At 37.6% G+C, this 27,777-nt stretch overlaps 1 protein-coding gene across 1 annotated transcript in view; it reads left to right on the forward strand.

The window, feature by feature from the left end:
• The window catches only part of eipr1 (EARP complex and GARP complex interacting protein 1), a 58,279-nt gene extending 30,776 nt beyond the window's left edge, over positions 1–27,503 (forward strand). The window contains exons 6-10 of the mRNA XM_079853696.1: positions 11,238–11,374; positions 20,163–20,330; positions 23,886–24,053; positions 26,433–26,612; positions 27,142–27,503. Of these exons, the coding sequence (XP_079709822.1) occupies positions 11,238–11,374; positions 20,163–20,330; positions 23,886–24,053; positions 26,433–26,607 (648 nt within the window). The 3' untranslated portion in view covers positions 26,608–26,612; positions 27,142–27,503. The remainder of the gene's footprint in view (positions 1–11,237; positions 11,375–20,162; positions 20,331–23,885; positions 24,054–26,432; positions 26,613–27,141) is intronic.
• Positions 27,504–27,777: the final 274 nt, after the last annotated feature.

Here is a 27,777-nt window from a genome sequence, read left to right on the forward strand (position 1 = left end):
GAGCTACCGCTGGGCTGCGGATCTGACATATCACGGTACTGTTTGAATAGACTCCGCTGCACGCCGGAGTGTTTTTGTGTGTAACACAATGTAGCGTCAGGTTAGAAAGTGAATGGTCATTTACTGTGTCTGTCAGATGTCTGCTTCACTTCTGAGTGGCTTGTCTTACGGTGCTGGGCGGAGCAGAGCGAGTGTATTCAGTTAATTCACACTGGCTCTGTTCGTGTCAGTGGAAAAAAGCGCAAATGCACAGTCACAAACTGTTTTGAAATATATCGGCCAAACGGAAAGATTTATCGGCCGATGCCGATATCTAAAAAATTCCAAATATCGGCCGATATATCGGCCTCGGCGATATATCGGTCGACCACTACTAGATATTATCATTTCTTTTGTAATACAATTGCCAAATATTAAACGTTTAGCTACTTAAATCTTACATCTCTATTTTTGATTGTTAAAATAAAGATAATTAAAATGGATGTCTAATCAATTGAACTTATACATCTTTAACAGTTAAATACTTATTTTTTAAATAAAATATATATATATATATATATATATATATATATATATATATACATATATATATATACAGTGAGGAAAATATGTATTTGAACACCCTGCTATTTTGCAAGTTCTCCCACTTAGAAATCATGGAGGGGTCTGAAATTGTCATCGTAGGTGCATGTCCACTGTGAGAGACATAATCTAAAAAAAAAAAAAAATCCAGAAATCACAATATATGATTTTTTAACTATTTATTTGTATGATACAGCTGCAAATAAGTATTTGAACACCTGTCTATCAGCTAGAATTCTGACCCTCAAAGACCTGTTAGTCTGCCTTTAAAATGTCCACCTCCACTCCATTTATTATCCTAAATTAGATGCACCTGTTTGAGGTCGATAGCTGCATAAAGACACCTGTCCACCCCATACAATCAGTAAGAATCCAACTACTAACATGGCCAAGACCAAAGAGCTGTCCAAAGACACTAGAGACAAAATTGTACACCTCCACAAGGCTGGAAAGGGCTATGGGGAAATTGGCAAGCAGCTTGGTGAAAAAAGGTCCACTGTTGGAGCAATCATTAGAAAATGGAAGAAGCTAAACATGACTGTCAATCTCCCTCGGACTGGGGCTCCATGCAAGATCTCACCTCGTGGGGTCTCAATGATCCTAAGAAAGGTGAGAAATCAGCCCAGAACTACACGGGAGGAGCTGGTCAATGACCTGAAAAGAGCTGGGACCACCGTTTCCAAGGTTACTGTTGGTAATGCACTAAGACGTCATGGTTTGAAATCATGCATGGCACAGAAGGTTCCCCTGCTTAAAACAGCACATGTCAAGGCCCGTCTTAAGTTTGCCAATGACCATTTGGATGATCCAGAGGAGTCATGGGAGAAAGTCATGTGGTCAGATGAGACCAAAATATAACTTTTTGGTCATAATTCCACTAAACGTGTTTGGAGGAAGAAGAATGATGAGTACCATCCCAAGAACACCATCCCTACTGTGAAGCATGGGGGTGGTAGCATCATGCTTTGGGGGTGTTTTTCTGCACATGGGACAGGGCGACTGCACTGTATTAAGGAGAGGATGACCGGGGCCATGTATTGCGAGATTTTGGGGAACAACCTCCTTCCCTCAGTTAGAGCATTGAAGATGGCTCGAGGCTGGGTCTTCCAACATGACAATGACCCGAAGCACACAGCCAGGATAACCAAGGAGTGGCTCTGTAAGAAGCATATCAAGGTTCTGGCGTGGCCTAGGCAGTCTCCAGACCTAAACCCAATAGAGAATCTTTGGAGGGAGCTCAAACTCCGTGTTTCTCAGCGACAGCCCAGAAACCTGACTGATCTAGAGAAGATCTGTGTGGAGGAGTGGGCCAAATCCCTCCTGCAGTGTGTGCAAACCTGGTGAAAAACTACAGGAAACGTTTGACCTCTGTAATTGCAAACAAAGGCTACTGTACCAAATATTAACATTGATTTTCTCAGGTGTTCAAATACTTATTTGCAGCTGTATCATACAAATAAATAGTTAAAAAATCATATATTGTGATTTCTGGATTTTTTTTTTTTTAGATTATGTCTCTCACAGTGGACATGCACCTACGATGACAATTTCAGACCCCTCCATGATTTCTAAGTGGGAGAACTTGCAAAATAGCAGGGTGTTCAAATACTTATTTTCCTCACTGTATATATACACATATATATATATATCTCTGAAGTTCTGTGTTTTATGATTTAATAGCAAAACGTACTCGGTTACTAACGTAACTTCGGTTCCCTTTCGAGAACGGTTCACTCGTATTGCATCGCTAGACGCTATGGGAAAACTCCTTTTCTCGAGAATATTGAAGCCTTTATTTTAAAACGCAGTGCAGCTGCACAGCCAGCACAGTGCAGAGATGTATAGGAGGATCTTTGTTGACATCTTTGTACGCATGCGCGAGTGGTTGTGTGGCAACAAAACAAACAGTATGGCGGGCTGTAAAGACGCGACGAGCACTTTCAAGAGAGTTAGCGGGCGAAATCCACAATATATAAGCACTTTAACATCTGAAGAACGGAGGAGGTTTGGAGAGAAGCTCGAAATTTGTATTGGTGACAAAATCGAAGTTATTCAAAGCCCAAATGAGATCTGGGATGACAAAAAAAAAAACGTTGGTCCGACTCGCCCGTGTCTTGGCCACCAATCTGCTGGGGAGACATTTATTCTTATTTAATAGAAACCCCTGGACCCTTCACTCATGAAAGATTAAAGGCTTTCAAAAGTCTGGAGGCCTATGATTATTTTGTTTCTCGAAAAGTTGGGCCGATCTTTTCTGCCAAACAGAAAGCAGTGATCGTGCTTAAAGCTTACTTTTTCTTTTACTTTTAAGTTTTGCGATCCAGAATAGCCCATTTTGATGTGAGGAACATACCCGTATTTTCCGCACTATAAGGCGCACTTAAAAGCATTTAATATTTTCAAAAAACGTGCGCCTTATAATCCAGAGCGCCTTATATATGAATCTGGCGCCTTATGTTAATGTCTGTAAAACAACCGCTGACTTAAACCTTATTTATACTTTCGCCTGGCACCGGAGCGCGAACCTCCGCTGACTGCGCGCATAACTCCCCAAACAGACGAGGCATTTATACTTGACGCAACTGTTTTGTTTTAGACTGAACACCATACCATATAACTGATTTAGACGCGCAAACTGGGTGCCGGTGTGATGAGATGTACTACTAATATCCGTCTGCTCGGGCAGATTCAAACTCAAAGTCGTGCATCTCTGCGAATCTGCCCGAGCAGATGGATATTAGTTTTTTTATTACCTTCGCGCTCATGCGGACGCGTCGAGTATAAACAAGGTTTTACAGCTCAGCCACTTGTTTTTTCATATTTTTTTTGCAAGTGGTAGATCTTGGTTTACATTTGGACTTTGGATATGTGATCTTAGGCTTGAAAAGGTTGGTGACCACTGCATAACGCAAACCCAGTCAAACGTTTGACTGCAGTATCTTCTATTCTATGCGCCTTATAATCCGGTGCGCCCTATATATGAAAACAGTTCTAAAATAGGCCATTCATTGAAGGTGCGCCTTATAGTGCGGAAAATACGGTTGTCTGGGTGCTGTGGATCGCGGTTGTTTGGGACACCTGAATCAGAACGCGAAATCATATGACTCGGTTGATTTGACTCAGTTTTTTTTATTTTTTTTATTCAATCTTCTATAAATACATAGTCACCAAGACTTAGGCCTACCATGAACAAAATGAGCCTCACAAACTCGATCAGTAACGTTAGCTGCAGGAATCCAGGCTTTCTTCTGAGCGTCCAGGTTCAATCGCCTAATTGCACGCAACCATTTCTTTCGTTTTTCGCAATCCTTTTCGGAGGGAATTCGAAAAAACTTTTTATCAGGCCCCCAACGAGCCACACAATCGACCACACAACAAGAGTGAACCATCCTCTTATCTAAATCCTCCTCCAAACGTGCAAAACAATCAAATTACAGGTATCTAGCGGTGTTTCTTGCCACACGATTCCCATGATGCAACGCGACAAACATAAACAATGACATCACAAAAGATCCGCCTATAGCGTGCTGATTGGCTGGGCTGCGGGAACTGCACCAACCTATGGAGAAGCGGCGAGTTCTTGAGCGAAAGTGGCTTTAAGGCAGCCAACTGAAGCGGCTCGAAAGGGGGTCCCCTAAGGGCCCTGAGGACCGTGGTCCCATGAGGGTATAGAGGGAGGACGAGGCGGGTTCAGCCTCCTGGCCCCCTTGAGGAAGCGTACTACCAGGTCGTACAAGAGGTGAGTCGTCGCTGAAGGAGATTAAATCTGATTCCTATGGCGAAATGGGCCGCTTACATAGTCAGTAGCCACGCCCATTTTGGCCGCTTCTCCATAGGTTTGTGCAGTTCCCGCAGCCCAGCCAATCAGCACGCTATACATCTCTGCACTGTGCTGGCTGTGCAGCTACACTGCGTTTTAAAATAAAGGCTTCAATATTCTCGAGAAAAGGAGTTTTCCCATAGCGTCTAGCGACGCAATACGAGTGAACCGTTCTCGAAAGGGAACCATTGGTAATCAAATGAATGCATAACACGTTTTAATTCATCTTTTAAAATGTAATCAAATGAAACTTGAATAATTCGTTGAATGTTTTGGGCAAACAAAGTGCTGCACAACAGAGGTTTACTCTTTCAATTAAAACATGGATGAAAAATTGTGTGATGTTCCTTAAAATAATGTTTTAATAAACTGATTTACTGTTATCTCTTTGAGAAGTGCCTTCTACTGTTCAGTAGTATTATATTTCTGTCATCAAGTTAAGCCGAACTTTCAATTTTCAATAGCAATAGTTTTTTTGTGGTTTGCTCAATGTTAAAATTGACCGGGGTTCTCCTTTAATCAACATGCTGCTCTGCGATCGCTGCCGGCACCCTGTCATCACACACACCGTTGGAAAGCTCTCTCTCTCCTGTACAATGCTGTCGGATCCAAATATGGTCATTTCCTTTTTATCAGCAACCAATCGTGAAATTAAAAGGGCTGAATGCGCAATCTCATTGCCTGATGATAAATTTTTAATGCCCGTTTTCTCTCAAAATGACTTTTCTCTCATAAGGCCGAAATCTCCACTTCAGTAGCACCTCTATACACCAAACTTTCCAGTCTTGTACCTAGTTATATGATGAAGACATTTACCGGGGGATTTGTAAATATATTATTCCTAGCCTTTTTTTCCTTTTTTTAAGGCTATTGACAGTATATTCTGATTTACAGGATAACAAAAGTAGATATCCATAAATCCCTATGTAATTTTTTCCCCATCTAATATGTGAACACAATGAAAAAATAATTTTTAACCTTGCTTTATCCAATACTCAAATTAGCGCATATTTAATTAGATATTGCCTAATTTGCATATTTAAACATTAAATTACAGAAAACTTGTAATACATTTTTTCCTCATCTTAATGTAGGTAATCAACTGGGAAAGTTTCATGGTGATATCTGCTAGTTAAAAACGTTACCCTATTCACATGTAGTGTCTCACCTTAAGTGTTCTCTGCTTTTGATTTATTCATCCAAATTCTGCCAAATTCCATGACATTCTTCATTATACAGTAAATTCCATTTTATGACTGGATTCCGTCTGTGTTTTCGCTCCTGATTGGAAATCATAGGCTCTAAAAGCCTGATAGTCTAAACCGAAGGAGGTTCAGCGAGTAAGAAACGGCTTTGCACCTAATGTTCATTAATAACCAGCTGCAGTCGTTACTAATTAATGGACTGCGATGTCACAGGCCTTTGCGAACATAACCTTGACTCGACATTTGACGAGCCGTCACGTGCGAAACACTCTCGCTCCCAACGGAGGCTGGAGAAAAGGCCCGTCGATGACATCACACTGAGCCGCTCCGTGAGGTCCCGCTAATGTCAGCTTTGCATGCAAAGCGAGGGGAGGTTATCGAGTGGCAAGGCCTGCTGAGTGCAGCGTGCCCATTAAAAACCAGAGACAGGGAAAAGAGGGGGAGGCAGAAAGAGAAAGAGAGAAAGAGGATGTTCGGAAAGCTCTCGGCACAGCTAGATTCCAGCGGTGTCGTGAAGAATGCTAATCTGCCTCATGCAAATCTTCCCTTATGCCGCCCCCATCCTCACACACACACACACACACTCGTCAACCTCCCCCATCCGCTCATCCCTCAGTTCTTCAGAAAAGCTCAGGTTGATGTGTTTATCACCACGCTGCGTCTGCTAGTGCTGTTCTTATTCGGATATCGCTGAATAAAAGCGAGGCTCACGTCTACCTGTTTCTGGGGCGTTTTCTCCAAAGGAAAAAGCCTTCTCAAACAAATTGGCTGAGAAAATAATTCCAAAATTAACAAATATTACAAAATATGAGATCAACTAGTGTGTCTATTTTTTTCTACAGTGCAAAGAATGATTTTCTTAACCAAGAACTATAACTGCAAAGATTACTTTATCAGTGTCCACACCAGCAGACGATATCGTTCTGTTTATTCTGTCACTTTAAACGAGTGATTCTAGAATTGGAGATTATATTGCATTTCAAAAAGTTAAGGGAAAAAACTGTTCACTAACAGAAATTCTTTCCAGTATCTTATTGAAACATATTCAATTTGAATTATTCAGTGCTTGCCAAACACACAAACTTCCTTTTTATATTTTTAACAGAAAAAAAAAATTCAACTCTGTTACTGACAAGTTAGGCAGTGGTAACAGAGAAACAGAGTTTGACGGTAACAGAATCGACAATTTTTTACTTTTTAGTCAAAAACACTTGCTAGCATAAATGCTAAGAGCACATGGCACTAATGAAATCACGATTAAAAGACTTTTAAATGATAAATAAATGATAAATCAGTGATAAATTCTCTTTTCCTTTTGGTATTGTGGTAACAGTTTTGACGTTTTACAAAATAAGATTACGTTTTTAGAGTAAAATATTTTCTCAGAGAGAGCTCACATTCCTTTCAGTGCTTCAGATCTTATTAGTGAGGTAAAGTGACATCATTTCCTGTCTCTTACATATTTATGGGAGATAATTCCACCAATTTAAAGGCAAAGTATGGTTACGGTAACAGAACTGACGTGAGATTTATGGGCGCATTTTTATAAGATAAAGGTTATTTTTAAACAATTTAATGTTGCAGAATTAGGACCTTTTTATTTATTTTATTTCGGGATTTTATTAATAATATAAGTGAAATATGACCAAAAGAAAAGTCAAATAAAATATTTTGATTACACAATGATACATGATGGAAAAAAATAAACTGACTAATTCGGACAGCAAGAAATCATGATTTTCAGCTATGTAAGACACTTTTTACAGAAAACATTATATTGTTATGGCCTGTAACAACTTGTGACTCATGACAATGAGTAACAAATTATTAAAATTATTCTAATTGGCTGTCAATGTTTTAATCGTTCATCAGACCAAAAAAAAATCTTTCTGAAAGTGATTTCATCAATATCGTTCCTCAGTGCCTTTATCGTTGTAGTTGTGGTCTGGACTGCTTTTCTTTTATATTTATAACAATTTTGATATTTTCTTTATCGTTATCGTTTTTGTCCTGGGTGCAAACAGGCTTTTAATCAGTATTTTTGTCTTGTTTTCCAGTACAAATATCTAATCATTCTTAAATCAAGATACATTTTCTTGAGAAGCAAAACTACGAGATATTAAGTGCCCGACTTACTAACAGCTTATGCCATCTTTGCTGTAAACTACTGTCAGGATTTACTTAAAGGCATAGTTCACAAAAAAATGAAAATTCTGTCATTATTTACTCGCCATATGATGAACCGATTGAATTTAAGTTTTTATTCACATATAAACATTAATCAACGTGTTCACGTGCGAGAACCAATGGGGTTCATTCTCGTGTTACACGGCACGTTTGAGCTTCAGTTCGGTTAAGTTTCTGTTTATGTTCGCTGTTCATTGTTTATATGTAACTAAAAGACAATTCAGTCCGTTCATCATATAAAGCGACTGTGTCTATCCAGACAATTTTGTGCTAAACCGCCAAATTCACAAATCTTTATGAACTTTTTGAAGAGACAAAGTGGTAGTTGCGTAGCTGTCAACAGAGAGAAAGCTCTCAGATTTCATCAAAAGGGTCTTGATTTGTGTTCCGAAAATGAACGATAGTTTTGCGGGTTTGTAACGACATGAGGGTGAGTTATTTTTGCGCCTGACCTTTTTTTAAAGGTAAAGGAGTTTACCTTTCAGAAATTGATGGGAGGTATGCAGTAGTCAGTTTATGATATTTGCTGAATTATTTATTGGCCAAAAAGCATGTCGTTCTAACCCATAAATACCCATTAGTAAACCACAGTCACCTGATTATCATCAGCTCTGCTTGTTTGTGACCTTGCGTGAAGATTTGCCACTCTTGGTAGATTGCGTTGGTCATTATGGAAATGATCCTCGTTTGTGTTCTTTAAAGGGACATTAAGTAGGAATTTCTCCCATCTAGTGGTGAAATTGTATTTTGCATTCAAACGAATAATGCTCTCCAGCGCCTCACTTTTTCAAATGCGCGTTGCATCTACGGTAGCCGTTATGTACCAAAAAGCTATGACAGGATGTCTTATAATAGCACTTCGAGTTTTTCTTCGGGTGAACAGGTTTGTTATTTAAAACAAACTGAAACTTGAAACAACGAAAAAAAGAATGTTACAGTATGAATTACTGACTGTGAAAAACATTAACTACGGTAATTAGTAGTAATGCCTTCTTTACTCGTTATATTTTTTGAAGTACGTGCATTGTTAGATATCATCATCAGAGCCTTCTCTAACGTTACTTTACTCAATAGCTGCTATTCATCAAAGAGCATGTTTAACTTTTAACTATAAATGTTCTACTGTCTATATAATAAAGTACACAACCAAGCAATGAAAAAAAAGCTTGTAATTAAGACCGTAACATTGACTTACCTGTCGAGAAGAAAGCAGGCAACTTCAGGGTCTCTTTTGAAAGCTTTCTCCTGCATTAGCTATCCTGACATTAACCCTTGTTTTTGTAATCTCCGGTCCCATTTCCTTTTACGGTCTATTTTGGACTTTTTCGACGACGAGGACTCCTTATCCTGTGACTCATGTATGTATGAATGAACGGTGTATAAATAACCGTGCAGTGCAGCCTTTTAAACTTGCCAGGGCAGTGACAAGCGCCTCTCTCTGCTCTGCGCCTCCGCTTCTGCTGGCTTCAGTCACGTGATGCTGGTTCTGAACGAAAACGCGTTGTGGAAACGCGTTGGCCTAGTACTTTTTGTCCCTCTCTGCTATTATAGTTTTTCAAGATGGCGGAACTACATGGAAGCCTCCGTGGACCTACCCGTCCTATGTATATAAAGATAATAAATTCTTCGTTTACGAGGATTAGTCTGATCATTGGCATAGGTATTTGTACACCATTGAGGGCATATTTATTAATACAAATATTGATTTTAGATAATAAAATACCTAAAAAGCTACACATAGTCCCTTTAATGTGTGCATTGTCAGTCTATCAGCCGCAGAATTTTACACTCCCATCAGCGATTTTATGGGCCACAAGACTTGTTTTCTGGAAAATGTGTCATTTTTTTGCTTAAAACAAGAAAAAAATATCTGCAAACACGATAAGAAAAATAATTATTGAAAATAAAAATGTTCACATTGAGTGTGTTTAAAATGCTGTCGAGGTTTCCAGATGATCAAAAAGTGGATCAGTTGTTCAGTTGTTGTGTTATTGTTCAGTAGCTCAGGCTGCTGCTTGTGCTGTAATATTGAGTCTGTTTTTTCTCTGTGGTCAATTGAGCGACAAATCCTGAAAAATTTGCAGTAGAGGTTCAAAGAGCAGGACAATCTGCTTCTCTTACAGCATCCACAGCTGAGCACAAGTAACAAAGCAAGCAATCAATCAATCAATCATCTGTGATTATTTATTAGATAAAGGACCGGTTTTGATTTATTTAGAGTTGTCAGGTTTGTCAGTGTTTTCCATTGACATTTCAGATATTTGCGTCAAGTATATTCTGGTTTTATCTTAGCTCTCATCTTAACACATGCCTCTACCTACAGTATATGGTTGCAAAACTCCAAAATACATATGTACCAATACATGCACTTCACTGCAGTTTCCAGCTGAAAATAAACACTAGGGAAGTAAATCACCAACCAAAAATCCTTCTTATATGGGGAGATTATTGATTAATAAAGACTTATTTTTTGTGTGGTACTATAGCCTGGTTAAAACCAGACCATTCTCAGTAGTAACTGAGTTATGGTTTGGCAAAGCTCCATAGACAAATCATTTCCAAAGGGGCGTCACCAATGGACGTCGCTCAAATGCCTCTGGGCGCAGTTGGATAGACCTAAAACCAATCAGAGCGAACTTTAGATCGACCCTCCCTCCTCCTCATCCCGTCCCCTCCCCCGATGTAAATTCGGGACTTTGCACGTTCCTTCCCCTTTTTTCCCTCTTCTTTTCTATTTGTTCATCGGAACGTCGTCTCTTTGGTCGTGTGTCGGCCATATCAAAATTCAAGAGAATATAATTCTTACGTTAGTCATTGTCGTTGTCTAGGACATCTCTCCTCTAGTTAACTTCCCTCTTCATGCTTCTCTTTCCTCCACTCCCCACACCCCCCTTCATGTGCACACGCACTAACCCCCCCACCCCCCACCCCCAAATCATTATTGTCGGTTATTGGCTGGAACACTGTTTGTTATGTTTCGTGGTCCAGGCTGGGCCAGTTTGTTTTTCTTGCCGTTTGTGGAGCCTGGGCTGTCTACAGAGACCGCGTTTGTTTACAGTGTGTTCAGGGGACAGGCAGCTAGCGGATAGTGAGGAGATGTATGCTGTATGTGACAAAAAAAATTCAGCCTAAAAAACGTGTGACATCGCTTAGAGCACCTTTAACACTATAAATAAATCAGAAACAAACAAGAACATCAAGTTTGCATTCTCTGATATAGTCAAACACCTTCATCAAAAACACCAATGGACTGTCATGAGTTGCAGATGTTTTCGTTTTCTCTGAAGTTTCTTCATTCTGAACGATCCAGAAAACAGCAAGGTCTTCCCAGGCCGAGGGCATCCTTTGCATTGAACTCCCAGTATAAACAGTGCACTAGATTGCTGGTGAATATGCAGCCTTTGATTGAGATGTATTGAGATGGATCGATTCTCCTCCCACAGATCTCGAGCAGCGCCACCCTGGAGGGAAAAGGGCAGCTGAAGTTCACGGCAGGCAAGTGGAGCCCACATCACAACAGCACCCAGCTGGCCACAGCCAATGACACCGCCATCCGGGGCTGGGACCTGCGGAGCATGAGGTGAGACGAGACGAGCGCTAAGCCTGGTTTATGCTTTCTTAGTGCGAGTCCCCCCAAACGGACGAGGCGTTTATACTTGAAGCGCCCGCCGTTGTACTATTCTGTGAAACAACAGGGGGCGACTCGGAGTAATTGTCCTCTAAACCATCAGGAATCAGCGGTGAGAAGAAGTAAGGTACACACGTGAATGTATATTTTAGTACACTTCACCAAAACCACACTACAAAAGAATCGTGTAAAGCAGTAAACCTTGAGATTATTACTCGTGACATTAGAACAAAATAAATGGATATGAGAACGTAGCCTAAACAACTAAATTAAAGATATCTTACATATTTTCTAATTTCACTAAACATTTTCATTTAGTTTTGTGAACATTTTTATAAAACATCGCCCACACCGCAATGACGTCATTTTTGCCGCGCACACCTTTTTCCTTTGTCATTTTTTGACGCGCCGAGTATAAAACAAGCTTAATTTGGATGAACTGTGCATGGCTACTTTTTTTCTGGTAATATCTCAAACATCTACTGTACAAAATCTGGCTTGGTTTGTTTCAAAATCCCAATCATCAGACCAAATATTCCAACTGCACAAACATAAAATACTGTACCAGACTGAATAGGAATGTGTTTTTGTTAACAACAGCTGAGAGCGGCTGTGTGCACGATTCTCTTTGAATATGTCAATTAAAGGGTTTGTTCACCCTAAAATGAAAACTTTATCATCACCTACTCACCCTAAAGTTGTTCCAAACCTGCATGGGTTTGTTTCTTCTGCTGAGCACTAAAGAAAATATTTTGAGGAATAGTGGTAACCAGAAAGTTGAAGTTAGTTATTGACTTCCATTTTTTTTCCTACAGTGGAAGTCAATTGAGTCTGTCTACTGTCTGGTTACCAATATTGTTTAAAATATCTTGTTTTGTGTTCAGCAGAAGACAGACATTCATACAGTTTTGGAACAACTTGAGGGGTGAGCAAATGATGAGAAAATTAAAATTTTTGGGTGAACTATCCCTTTAAGCTTGTGATGGAAAATGTGCTAAAGAAAAAAGTAAACTGCTAATAAAAGGCTGTCTTTTGCAATGACCCAGAACATCCTATCATTCACAACAAAACTACATTATACTATAGCTTTTAGATCTCTCTTCAACTGCCCTGCATTAAAACAGAAGCTGCTACCATCTTTTCTTCCATATTGTGACGTATATTCATGTGAAACTTCTGGAACAAGAACAAATGTGGGCAGGGCTTGATTTTGTCTGTGGGGAATTGATTGGATGGTTGTGGTTTGCTATTGGCTGATCTCATGTGAGTGACAGGTTGCCCCGCCCTCATCATCAGATGCTGCAAGAGGGAGGGGGAGTTACTTTGATTAAAGATTACCAGGCACATGGATTAAAAAATAATGTGCACACATTTATAATAAATACTGCAATATTAAAAATTGAAGGAAAAAAAAAAAAAACGGTCTATTTGAATTTTAATGGTGACTTTATACCACACAAGACTCATAACATGTAAACTTCATATCTCTTTAAAGTTTCTCTGTTTGAAAGTTTAAAAGACTAAAATATATTTTGTTTCTCCTTATAAAAATAAATTCTGTGGTAGTACCATGGTACTATGATACATTATTACCATATATACCATAGATGGCCTTTAAAGTATAGTTTAAACTTTTGGGGTCGATAAAATTTACATTTTTTGGAGAAAGAAAATTAATACTTTATTGAGCAAGGATGCTTAAAATTGATCAAAAGTGAGAATAAAGACATTTATAATGTTACAGAAGATTCTAATTGAAATAAATGCTGTTCTTTTGAGCATCTTGGTGAACATATTGGTATTTTGAACATGTCTTCCTCTTCTGCAGCTTCACTCCTCATCCTCAGTCTTTCCATCTACTTCTGCCTTTGCATTTCACTTTGCATGTGTGTTTTTCTCGTTTTCTGTACGTCAACACAAGCTCTGTTCTGTGCATCTCAGTCTTCATCTTCTGGTCTTCATTTCTCTTTTCTGCTTCTTCTCTCGCTCATCTCACCTCATCAGGTCAGACTGTTATCCCGGGATCAATAGCACTGTGATTATTATTCCTCCTGCAGAGCTCACATGAACATTCATTTCACTCGGCACACACATTCCAGCTTCCCGCTCACACACGCCGGATCATGACAATCTGAACTCTACAAACATTGAGGAACAGATCACTTTGTCGAACTGAGAAACATTCCTTCAAAGTGTGATGTTTGAAAATGCATTATTAGTGTTGAGAAACATGTTCAGCCTGATGTTCAAAGCATTCAGTGAAGCACATTATTTCTAATCCAGCTGCAATCTCTCTAGATGAATGCAAAAGAGTACCAAAACTTACCATTGAAATACTATTACCATAATGTTTTTTGTTTCTTTTTTTTATTACATTGACCATGACCATTGACCATGATTATAACATGGGTTTCAAAGAACCTTGGAGCACCATAACATATGAATTACCACTTTTACTACCGTTCAAGAGTTTGGGAACTTGTTTTTGAGAGAACTTGTTTTCTTCTGCTCACCAAGGCTGCATTTATTTGGTCAAAAATGAAATATTATTATCATTTAAAATAACTGTTTTCTATGTGAATATTTTGTAAAATGTAATTTATTACATTACTCCAGTCTTCAGTGTCACATGATCCTTCAGAAATCATTCTAATATGATGATTTTCTGCTCAAGAAACATTTCTGATTATGTTTTTTTCTTCTTTTTTTGTGGAAACTGTGATACATTCAAAAGTTTAGGGTAGGAAAGATTAAAATAAAATTATAATAATACTTTTATTCAGTAAGCACACATTAAATGGATCAAACTTGACAGTAAAGATCTTACAAAATATTCTATTTCAAATAAATAAACTTTCAACTCATAGAATCCTGAAAAAAAGTATCAGTTTCCACAAAAATATCAAGGATATGTTTTCAACATTGATAATAATAAGGACCATTTTAATAACTGGTCACCAGTTTTAATTAATAGTAATTAAGGATCAAATCAGCATATTGGAATGATTTCTGAAGGATCATGTGACACTGAAGACTGGAGTAATGATGCTGAAAATCCAGCTTTGATCTCAGGAATAATATTTCACAACATTACTGTTTTTACTGTATTTCTTCTGATCAAATAAATGCCTTGGTGAGCAGAAGAGAATTGCTTTAACGACAGTACGATACAATGCATATTTAGAGTTTGCACATGCATACAAGCTTTTAATGAATACATACACACACATTTGTGTTTAAGCATTAGTTAGTGCAGAATGTGCGGCTGAACATGCTTTAGTTCATGCAATTGATAATTGATTCCATCATTACTTTTCCAGACCATGCATGTACACATAAACATGCCGATGACTCTACATTTTTGTTATATTCAAAAAAGTCGCGTATTTCTCTGTAAATGATGAAAAGTTTCAGCATAAATTCTTTTTTCCCAGAATAATGTTAAATATGCCCAAAGGTACATTCATACTTTTCTCTTGACAGTGATGAAAATTGTCTTCCAGGTAAAGGTTTTAAAGGGTCATAAATTAATATATGCACTGCACATGATCGAAGCCAGTGGAAGCCAATATTACTGTAGCATTTGATATTTTTCATATTAGGTGAATTAATTTTTTTTTTTTTTTTACTTTATGTTGCTTTAACAACCAATATTGGGGTCAAACCAAAGAAAATCCATGGAATTTACTAATTTCATTATATTACAGATTGACCAATTGATTATTGACCAAACTGTTTGCCTACTTGAAACTACAGCTTGTAATTTATCTGTTTATCTGCACTGCTGTAGCTAACACAAAATAATACTTTTATGAATAAGTCATGCAAAATAATTAATGGATGAATTTTTTTTTAATTATCTTATAATTAAAATTAAATTATTAAATTAAAATGAAAAGCATAATTTATTTTTTTGTCACTTCCCTGTTTTTTTTTCATTGCTTTTTTCAGATCCTGCAAGCATAATGTCATAATGTCTATGTGTCTGGCTTCCAGTGTCGTCCGCTTCTGCTTATTTTTACCTGTACAAAACAGCTGATTATGCTGCTTAATATCGCAAACTTGTATCTCTAACCATATTATTTTAATGTATTGTCATAACTATGAACACATTGTTTTTTTAGCGCAAACAGTTTTACCGTTTAATGAACTATTCTTCCCGTTATATCTATTGAATCGGAAGTCTCGCACATTCACAGAAAGCAGTTCACTTCCGCATTGTAAGATAATGTGTGTATCAGGTGTTTGTGTGTGAGTCAGTGTTTCTCCGCTGTCAGGCTGCATACATCCACACACTGTCTCCTGACCTTTTAACTTCCCTGCGGTCCGTCTAATAACCCATAGCTTTATAAAGTGCCATTTCCTACAGAGCTGCTTGAAATCCGCATGCTTTTAAACGGTCTTCCTTGTGGACCGAGGCAGAAATCAGGCCTTCCATTCGGCATGTCTTAGATCTCCGTGATGTTGCCATGGAAACAACGGTCCGACTTGTGAGCATTTGGGAAACGCAGCCCAAGCGGATCGCTCATGCAAGTCCATTTATCAGCCGTGCCGTGCGGAACAGGGGCTTCGTAATGACTTCTGTGACCAGGAAAAGGGCGTTGGGAAGGGGACGCGAATTGACCCGCACCGTGTCCGCAGGCTTACGGATCAGCTAATCTCTCTCCGATTTGGTGTGGCATGTGCCGTGTGCTCACCGGATCCCAATTTCACATTTACAAGCATGAAGGACTCAGGAGCAGCGCCACTAACCTCATTTCTTACTCCATTTTGGTGCTGGCTGTGTCTCGGGACGCTTCCCGGCTCCTTAAACGGGATGAAGTTCACAACCCCTCCGTCTGCCAGAGGTCTCCTCTGTTGTGTCTGCTCGCTTTCAGAAGGCCAAGCTATATGTGTCATGATTCCTGTCTTGTGTGGACTTATGTTATTTCCTGGTTTGCACCATGTTTTGTAGTCCTTTGTAGTTTTTCTTGTTGATTAGTTCCTGATTGTTCCCAGGTGAGTCTCGCCTCATCAACTGTATGCCAAGCCGGAAAAGTGTGAGTTTTCCTTCCTCGGTTACATCATCAGTCCTGAAGGAGTGTCTATGGACGAGGGAAAGGTACGAGCGGTTTTAAATTGGCCTCAACCCACTACAGTAAAAAAAACTACAAAGGACTACAAAACATGGCACAGAACAGGACATAACATAAGTCCACACAAGATGAGGGGAACACAAGACAGGAATCATGATGATATGACTATCGGCGTAAAGTCTGGTTTGTTTATCAAGATCACAGGACAAATTACCAATAGGGAGTGTTGGCCAATCAAAAAAAGGGATAGTTCACCAAAAACTCACTTACTCTTACTCTAGTTTCTTTCTTCTGTGGAGAAGAATGTTGATAACCAGTTGACGGTAGCCATTGACTTACATAGTAGAAATAAAAATACTATGGAAGTTAATGGCTACTGTCAGTTGTTTTATTACCAACATTCTTCAAAATATCTTATTTTGTGTTCAACAGAAGAAAGAAACTTGTGCAGGTTTGGAACAACATGAGGGTGAGTAAGTGATGACAGCATTTTCATGTTTGGGTCTGTCTCTTTAAAACAGGTGATGATCAGGGCCAGTTGTGTCCTGTCAATCAAAAGAAGGCGGACAACGTGTCAGACTGCATCCCATAGTGTGAAGAAAATGTCTCTTGTGTTGAATTTAGGGCTGTCTATGTGACAATAATGCTTTAACAGTTAAAAATGTTATGTTAAAGCAGGCTGTATTAGAGCCTATGAATCACCTGTAGTTTCAGCCAGGATTGCCAGATCTACTGTTCTTCCCTACATCAGTCATCATTTGTAGCGTCTCCCGTCCAATAATCATGAAGAGCTTTGTGCTCTGTTACGTCTGATAAGAAACAAAGTCTCAGCTTTCATATTATCTCCATTTTATCATGAAAGTCAAACAATAAGTGGCGTTTTGACGCTCTTAAATGTGAGTCATCTCTTCCAATTTAATACAAGTTGTTACAGCAGAACATCAGAAGGTATGTTGAAAGAAACAGTACAACTTACTGAAATGTGTCGTGTCTCATGTAATCGCTCAATCAGTGTCTCAACCGTTGAAAGACGTCCATAAAACAGCTTGAGAACAATGTGTCACTTAACGTTGCATTTACATCTGGAAAGTTATACAAAGTTCACAGCTATAAAAAAACGCTAGAGAGGAGCTTATTTACTGTTAATGATATATGTATGTTCCAATACATTTGTCCATGAAGACAATGTGCAGCTGAGTTGTATACAAGAATTTCATTTTTTTATTTGAGTGTAATTATTAGCCTATATCTGAAAAATAGCAGTTGAATGTAATAGTTTGAGCTCTGTTGTTACTTTAACCTCTAATATTATAGCTATGGATCAAATGAGAGGATTCCCTGTATAGTTTACAGCATTAATTTGAAGGGATTGTTTTACTAAAGAAAAGCAAATTATGTGTATTCTGTATAGTCGGCTATCGTATCGGCGGAAAATCTTTAATTATTAACACATTTTGTTTTATTCTGAAGGATTCCTTTGATCATTATGTCACACTTATCCAAAAGAAGGTTTGTTTTTACTTGAATCAACTGATCATTTCATTTTAATGCCATGCTTTTATGATTGTCAACGGAGGGAAAACACTTACATCTTTCTGTACATTTCGACTCAACAACACAAATTGTTTCTAAACTCTGTCACAATATTCTGACAAATATTTTTCCTTGTAGACCGAAAGTCTTGTGTTATTAGTGAGTCTTCAAGTTATGTCTCAAGTCTATGACAGCTTTTCTGCCACGGAATAAAAATATAAAAAAACGTAATTGCACATTTTTATCTCACAATTCTGACTTTTTACACATTTGTGAGTTTATATCTCATAAGTCTGAGTTTTGTTATCCTCAGAATTCCAAGTTTATACCTCAGAATTGCAGGTTATAAATTTGGGATTCTGAGTTTGCATCTCGCAATTGTATTATTTTTTTAGACACCTGACCGGACCACATGCACGTGCAAAATTCTGAGGAAGAAAGTCTGAAATGTGAGATATAAACGTACAGTTTTGAGGAAAAAAAAAACCTCCTTTTGATGTTTCCACCACAGAATAATAATGAGCTTCCATACAAATCAGTTTGATTGTCAGGTGTCAAGTCAACTTTCAAGCACAAAACGATCTTTGTTCCTGGTTGACTGATCCAAACCTGTGCACCTCAATTCTGGAAACTTATTTTACAGTCTGATAATCTTTGCAGTTTTGTGTGCAGATTGCATTAGACAGACAGAGTGAACAGACCGAGGCTGTGCTGAAAAATGCCTCTACATACAGTATTGCAATAAGAGGATCAAATTAAAGCTACAACAACTGATCTATAATGATAGTCAACAATAAATTGCATGACTAATTAGTTGGGTCTGTGTACTATTGCATAGAGAACCTTCACTAGTAATGAAAATAAACTCATTTCCATTGGAAAAAACTCCTTAAAAATAAGGCCACAGAACAAGCAGATTTTTTTTCTTTAAATTAAGTTGTCTGAAACGTTTATAATAACTGCATCAATGAGAGTAATAAACATAGTTTCATGAGGCCGTATTGTTGGTTATTGTTGGCCATATTGAGGCCAATTAATGTGTTTCATTTGTGATATCATAATGAGTTTTGCCATTACTGAATAGCATACTAGCATAGACAAATATGAGAGAAAAATGACGAGTCATACGCTATGAGCAGAAATGTTGATTAAAGTTTGTTGTTGAGCAGTAAAATTACCATATTTAATTGAAAATACATAAAACAACCTACATAAAACAAAAAATATATATATTTCTAAGGTGTAGAATAACAACATGTTTCTCTCATAAAATAAGGATATATATATATATATATATATATATATATATATAAAATTTGATTGCTGGTTGTTTTTAATTAATTGAAGGAAATAGTTTGTCAGATTATTTGATTGTCAGATTAATCAATTCCCAAAATAGTTATTTGCAACCCTAGAAAAGGCTGAAAAAGTTATAGTAACAACATATTTTTCATAAAATAAGGAAATATATATTTTTAAAATCTGACCACTGAAGATTTTCTTAAACCTATTGAAAGAAATAATAGTCAGATTAATCAAATAGTTGTTAGTTGCATCCCTAGATGGAATATTAGCATTGTCTGCTATTGATTTAATATTCCCACTCCATAAAACAGGGCTCTCAATGTTAATATGGTTCTCCAGCGGCTGTGTCAGACTCGACATGAATGGAGACTTAATTGAAGCTCAATGCACTCTCTCATGTCAAATATTTCACTTCCTGTTTTAATGAGATTTTTAATTAGCATGTTAATTGTCTAATGAGTGTGTGGCAAGATAGCCGGCTAATGGGAGTAGAGAAATCCAGACGTGATGGTGTAGTAATACGTCTGAACTGTGTTTAGTCCATACAGATGAGCCTGAGGTCGCCTAAAGCACACACACACACACACACACACACACACACACACACAGAGAGCTTAGCAAGTCTTCACCTTGCGAAGGACGCGAGCAGCCTGTGCTTTATGGCTTGTCACACTTTTATACGACGTGTGATGGAGGTGTGACCTTCAGACCCAGACGCTCCATCCTTATCTCTCGCTTTCCCACTCTGTCTTTTGTTCCCGTTCTCTTCTCTCCATCACTCAGTCTCTGAGTTCATTACATTGGTCTGTTGTTTTTGTTGTTCACAGTCAGATCTACTGCATTGAGAACGCTCACGGGCAGCTGGTGCGTGACTTGGACTTCAACCCGAACAAGCAGTATTACCTGTCCAGCTGTGGAGACGACTGTAAAGTCAAGTTCTGGGACGTGCGTCACATCAACGAGCCCGTCAAGAGTCTGGAGGAGCACTCGCACTGGTTAGACTCACAGAAACACACTCACACACACTACAACACTGCAACAGCAAGTCTGAAAATGTACACTTCATACCAGTCAGAAGTTTGGAATAATTAAGATTAATTAAGAATTAATATTATAATATATATATACAGTGCTATGCATAAGTTTAGACACCCATGCTAAAGTTGACTAAAAAGAGGAATAAAAAATCATCTTTTGGAAATTGAACTTAATGCCTTAATTTAAAAAATTAGGAAAAATCCAACCTTTAAGGACACCAATTTTCTTTGTGAATGAATAATGTATCATAAATAAATAAATGTTCTTCCTTAAAATACAGGGTGCATAAGTTTGGACACCCCTATGTTAAATTCCCATAGAGGCAGGCAGATTTTTATTTTTAAAGGCCAGTTACTTCATGGATCCAGGATACTATGCATCCTGATAAAGTTCCCTTGGCCTTTGGAATTAAAATAGCCCCACATCATCACAGCCTTCACCATACCTAGAGATTGGCATGGAGTACTTTCCATAAGATCATCTCTCAATGCAAATCAAATCAGCTATTAGGCTAACTGAAATAAAACCATGCCAATCTCTAGGTATGGTGAAGGCTATGTGATGATGTGGGGCTATTTTAATTCCAAAGGCCAAGGGAACTTTATCAGGATGCATAGTATCCTGGATCCATGAAGTAACTGGCCTTTAAAAATAAAAATCTGCCTGCCTCTATGGGAATTTAACATAGGGGTGTCCAAACTTATGCACCCTGTATTTTAAGGAAGAACATTTATTTATTTACCATACATTATTCATTCACAAAGAAAATTGGTGTCCTTAAAGGTTGGATTTTTCCTCATTTTTTAAATTAAGGCATTAAGTTCAATTTCCAAAAGATGATTTTTTATTCCTCTTTTTAGTCAACTTTAGCATGGGTGTCTAAACTTATGCATAGCACTGTATATTAAAATGTAGTTTATTTCTGTGATCAAAGCTGAATATTCAGCATCATTACTCCAGTCTTCAGTGTCACATGATCCTTCAGAAATCACTCTAATATAATTATTTAGTGCCGATTTCTTTTGGGGGGGGGGGATTCTTTGATAAATAGTAAATTCAAAAGAACTTCTTATTAAATGTTGAATACAGTTTTTGCTCCTTAATATTTTTGGAGCAGCATTTAAGAATGATTTCTGAAAAAAAAAAATGTATATATATATATTTTCAGATACTTTTTTTGAATTTTTATATATATATATATATATATATATATATATATATATATATATATATATAGATAGATAGATAGATAGATAGATATATATAGATATATGAAATATTTCTTATTAAATACATAAAGTACACAACCATTCAACAGTTTTGGGTCAGTGTTTTTTTTTTTTTTTTTTTTTTTTTTTTTTTAAGAAAGAAGTTAATAGTTTTATTCAGCAAGGATGCATTAAACTGATAAACATTGACAGTAAAGACATTTATAATATTACAGAATGTTTCTATTTCAAATAAATGCAGTTTTTTCAACTTTCTATTCATCAAAGAATCATGGTTGCCACAAAAATATTATAGTAACCAAATAAAAAAAAATAATAAGCAGCACTAAATCATCATATTAGAATGATCATGTGACACTGAAGACTAGAGTAATAATGCTGAAAATTCTGCTTTGATCACAGAAATAAATTATTAAAGAAAAAAGGAAAGCTTACTGACCTCAAAATTGTAGTATATATATATATATATATATATATATATATATATATATATATATGTGTGTGTACACGTATATAAAATGTATTTTGTTTTATACACGACACAGAATCAAATCTGTCAACAAATGAGATTGTTCAGATTTATTGGTTGAAATGCCTCTGGCTGCTTTTGAAACTGGCATGTCAAGGTCTGTGTGTGAGATCTCTATTAATTAGCTGTTGATCTATCTTATGTGACTTACCTTTGCAGCCACATTCATAACTGTATTTCAGTTACATCAAACATAATCGTCTTTTTCATCAGCTTTGAGGCTTGTGTTAGTACGATCTTTCACATCTCGCTTGAAACCGGCCACAGTCAAAGCCTGCCATCCTGTGCTGTTTTATCAGGTTTCAACATGGTTATCTTCAATGTAAAAGACAGTATTTTAATTAGTGTGTGTATATCTAAGCTCTTACATCTTGCTGATGCTGTAGTTGTGTGTTATAGTGCTCAAGGGTGTGTTAGCGTAGCTGGTTTTAGCTCACTGCGGATCTATTTCAGTGTGTGTGTGATTGTGCGAGAGTATCTGCTCGTAGGTGTGACTCACTGGATATAATTGCCTCAGAATCAAACGTATCACTTTCTACACACACACACACACACACACATACACACACACACACATCAAGGCATGATAGCATGTCAGCCACAGGATGCTATCTCTTAAAGATAGAGGCATGGAATCAATCAGAGATGTTTTGATCCTATTTAGATAGGTAAGATCCACAACAACAACATCCCGCATGTTCCTCATTTCTTGTGTTTGCCGCGACAGGGGTTCTGCTAAGCCTCGGGCTGGGAGGTATTAGGGAATATTTTGGGATCGGAGACAGATTAGTTAAGGAGAAGTCTTGACTGAGCCAGATTTTTACTGCTGACAGCTGAGTTATTCTCCCACAATCCCTGGCTATGAGGCTCGGATCCTCTTCTGAGCCCGAGGCTGATGTAGACGGAGGAGGAGAAAAGAGAAGTAAGTCTGTGGGCCCATCATACCCCCGGTGCAATGCGAGTGTTATCTGCTAGTTTCAGCCCGACGCAGTTTTCATTTTCACGTCCTGCGCCACGTTGTTTGAATAGCAAATGCATTTGTGTGTTCAGGCGCATTGTTGGAGCGTTGCTATTTTGAGGAACTGAAATAGACTGAGCCATTGAAACCTGGTCTAAAGTCAATGGCGCAATATTTTTTTTATTTAGTGAGCGTGTTAGTAATGTGAGCCTATAGGCGGGTCCACAACACGCGTACACTCTGCTTATTACACACACAGGGGCGCAAAGTAGCACACAAACATGCCAAATATTAAAAATAAAAGGATTACAATGTAAAAGATTATTATTGAATCCTGCTTGTCCAGTAGATGGTCTCCTAGCGCTTTAACCTCTCACACACACACACACACACACACACACACAGCTTTAACCTCACGCACGAGCAGATCCGTTTCCTCTCTGGAGAAGCGTTCAGTTTTTCCACTTGCAAATTCCGTCATGTAAATAGCGAATCCGCCATGGCGTGAGCGCAACTGGCTTTTAAAGGGAATGGGAGATGAGACTCTGATTGGTTTAACGCACGTATATCCCAAAAAACACCCGTTACTCATTAAGAGAATAGGGACGACCCTTTTAGACCATGCGCCGGGAGCGCCGACCATTTTTCCCGTCGTTAAACTACCAAAAATGGATTCGGACGCCCTAAGTGCCCTTTGTAGGGCCCTTTGTGTCGTGGGTGGAAACGCAGGGGAAGAAGCAGCCGTGTTTGAAGACGAGTGTGTCACGCTGTGGTGTGTGCTGTGCTGGTGTTTCAGGGTGTGGAGTGTGAGGTATAATCACTCTCATGACCAGCTGTTGCTCACGGGCAGCAGTGACAGCAGAGTGATCCTGTCCAACATGGTGTCCATCTCCTCCGAGCCGTTCGGACACCTGGTGGACGACGACGACCTCAGCGACACCGAGGAGAGCCAGCAGGAGGACAAGTACTCATCCCTTTCTCATACTCTACCTTACAACTGATTTTTCTATACTGAATTGTATTTATGTAATTAATTCAGTTAAATTCAGTTTAGTTCAGTAGTTTTGAGCCCAGTTTAATTCAATAAAATCAAATGAACTAAATTTGTTCTTTTCAGTTTAGTTCAGCACACAATCAATCCAGTTCAATATTGGTCAGTTCAGTTGAATCTAGCTCAGTATATTTCAGTCCAGTTTGATTCAGTTAAATTCCATGAAATTCATTTAGCTTTTCAATTGAGTTCAGTACAATTCTATTAATTTTAACCCAGTTCAATATAGTTTAGATCAGGTCAGTTCAGTTGAATCTAACTCAGTGTTTTTCAGTTCATCTTGATTGTTAAATTCCAGGAAATACATTTGTTCTTTTGAATCGAGTTCAGCACAATTCTATTCAATTCTGTTCATTTCATCTAACTCAGTGTCTTTCAGTCCAGTTTGATTCAGTTAAATTCCATAAAATGCATTTGTTAATTTCTAATGAGTTCACAACAAATTTTTTTTTTCAATTCAATCCCGTTAAGTACAATTTCCGTCCAGTTTGATTCAGTTAAATTTCATGAAATACATTTGTTATTTTCGAGTCCATTACAATTCTGTTCAATTCAATTCAATTCATTTCAATCCAGTTCGATATTGGTCAGTTCAGTTGAATCTAGCTCAGTATATTTCAGTCCAGTTTGATTCAGTTAAATTCCATGAAATTCATTTAGCTTTTCAATTGAGTTCAGTACAATTCTATTAATTTTAACCCAGTTCAATATAGTTTAGATCAGTTCAGTTGAATCTAACTCAGTGTTTTTCAGTTCATCTTGATTGTTAAATTACAGGAAATACATTTGTTCTTTTGAATCGAGTTCAGCACAATTCTATTCAATTCTGTTCATTTCAATCCAGTTCAGTACAATTTAGATCAGGTCAGTTCAGTTGAATCTAACTCAGTGTCTTTCACTCCAGTTTGATTCAGTTAAATTCCATAAAATGCATTTGTTAATTTCGTTTGAGTCCATTACAGTTCTGTTCAATTCGATTCATTTCAATCCAGTTCGATATTGGTCAGTACAGTTCAATCTAGCACAATATATTTCAGTCCAGTTTGATTCAGTTAAATTCCATGAAATTCATTTAGTTTTTCAATTGAGTTCAGTACAATTCGATTCTATTCATTTTAACCCAGTTCAATATAGTTTAGATCAGGTCAGTTGAATCTAACTCATTATTTTTATGTTCAGTTAAATTCCAGGAAATACATTTTTTTACTTTTGAATCGAGTTCAGCACAATTCTATTAAATTATGTTAATTTCAATTAGTTCATTTGTTCTTTTGAATTGAGTTCAGTACAATTTTTCAGTACAATTCAGTTACACAAAATACATTTGTTATTTTCGATTGAGTTTGGTACAATTTTATTAAATTCTATTCAAACCAGTTCAATATAGTTTAGTTCTGGGCAATTCAGTTCAGTCTAGCTCAGTAATTTTCAGTACAATTCAGTTAATTCTTTTCATTTCAGTCCAGTACAATACAATTCCAGTCCAGTTTTATTATATTAAGTTAAATTCCATGAAATCCATTTGATCTTTTCAATTGAGTTCAGACCAATTCTATTAATTTCAGTCCAGGTCAGTACAATATAGTTCAGGTAAGCTCAGTATTTTTTAGTCCAGTTTGATTTCAGTTCAATTCCAAAAAATACATTTATTCTTTTCATTTGAATTCTATTTAGTTCCGTTTATTTCAATAAAGTTTAGTTCAAATCAGTTCAGTATCTTTCAGTCCAGTTTACCTCAGTTTATGTTTCACGGCACAAGTACAGTAAAATGTTAACAGTATCAGTTTTTTATTTGATTTATTAGACAACAAAAAGTGAAATACACTCATTTGTCAAGGATCACAATGAAGTTAAAAAGTTGTTTCCATTGCAGTCCTTGATGTAAAGCACTTGATGTAAAGGTTACTTTGGCATTGCATACTGTTATACATACAAAGCTACAATAGGTTTCCACATTTGCAAAGTTTACAATCACAATTAAACATCCACACAATACACTAATGCAAATTCATCTCTAAAACAACCTATCTAATAACCAACTTGTAACATTCGCACTAAAACCAACCTTATTAGAAATACTTTTGATATCAAGAGGCAAGGAATTCCACAATTGAGCCCCTGAGTACTCAAAAGACCAATGACCATACACAGTTTTAAAACGATATAATGTAATATCCATGAGACTTTGCCTAGTATTATAAAGATGTCTCTCACTTACCCTATAGAGAAAGATGTGATAAAATGTGTAGGATCTGTTTTATTGATTCCTCTGCTGATGTTTGTTGTGCGTAGGGGGAAAGAGCCCCTGCAGGACAGCATCATCTCCACATACGAGGAGCACGAGGACAGTGTGTATGCGGTGGAGTGGTCCGCTGCGGACCCCTGGCTCTTCGCCTCGCTCAGTTACGACGGCCGGCTGGTGATTAACAGAGTTCCTCGAGCCCTTAAATACCGAATCCTTCTGTAGAGCCGGTGAGCGACGCGTGCTTGAAAACAGGGACATTATTCACACTATTCAGTATGTGTAAAAATAACAGCAAGACATTTTGGTAACACTTTACAATAAGGTTAACTACCTAGTTAACATGAACTAAGAATGAACAATACTTCTACAGCATTTATTAATCTTAGTTAATATTCATTTCAACATTTACTAATGTTATTAAAATATTTGTTTACATTAGTTAATGCACTGTGAACTTACAGTAACACTTTATTTTACAGTGTCCTTGTTACATATGTAATAATAGTAAATTATGCATAACTACATGCAACTAACCCTCAACCAAATCCTAATCCTACCCTAACCCTATAGTAAGTACATGTAGTTGATTAATATTACTCAGTACTTAAATATATAATTACACTGTAACAATGACACCTTAAAATAAAGTGTAACCCATATGTTTTGCTCATTGTTAGTTCATGTTAGTTAATACATTAACTAATGTCGTCATGTTGTAAAGCGTTACAGACGTTTTTTTTCTCTTTCTTTTCCCAGAATGAACTCTCATTCCCAGCTTCTGCACGAGTGAAATCCTGCTTTAACTTTGACTGGACTGTTTCAGTAAAATAACGTGAGGCGTTGCTCTTTGCTGTATACTTGTGTCATGATTTCTATACACCTGGTGATATATTGGGCTGCTTTACCGTGAATTAGTTGATATGAATGCAGATATGGGTGTTTTTGTGTGTACTGTTTGGTGCTGTGAGAAATCAGAACCTTGAAGATTAATTATGATTATGTGTCTTATCATGTACGCTGTAACAAAAGCAATGCTCTCAGGAGCTGTCAGAGAGAGCCTAATTACCCCTGTATGTTTCCCATAAAACAGCTGTAATTAAAGAGCAAGATTTGATGTCCTTCTCTCGTTCTTATCGGCGTGAGCGTTCATTAAAGCTCCTCCAGTGACAGCCTGTTTTAATTGCAGCTTGACTCTCCACATCTCGGGCTGTCAAGGGACGGCCCCGGTCCGATCCGTCAATACCAGGGCCGGGGAACGAGTCTCTGAATGCATAATGTCAGGAGCGGATCCTTTACGAACCGCCGTGTGTTGGCAGGGATGCTGGGAGGTTAAATGCGTTTGGAGTTTAGGGATTTTCACACTCTCGCTCTGAATGGCTCTGTCACAAGCCC

This window comes from Squalius cephalus (assembly GCF_949319135.1).
Source record: "Squalius cephalus genome assembly, chromosome: 20".
Lineage (NCBI taxonomy): Eukaryota > Metazoa > Chordata > Actinopteri > Cypriniformes > Leuciscidae > Squalius > Squalius cephalus.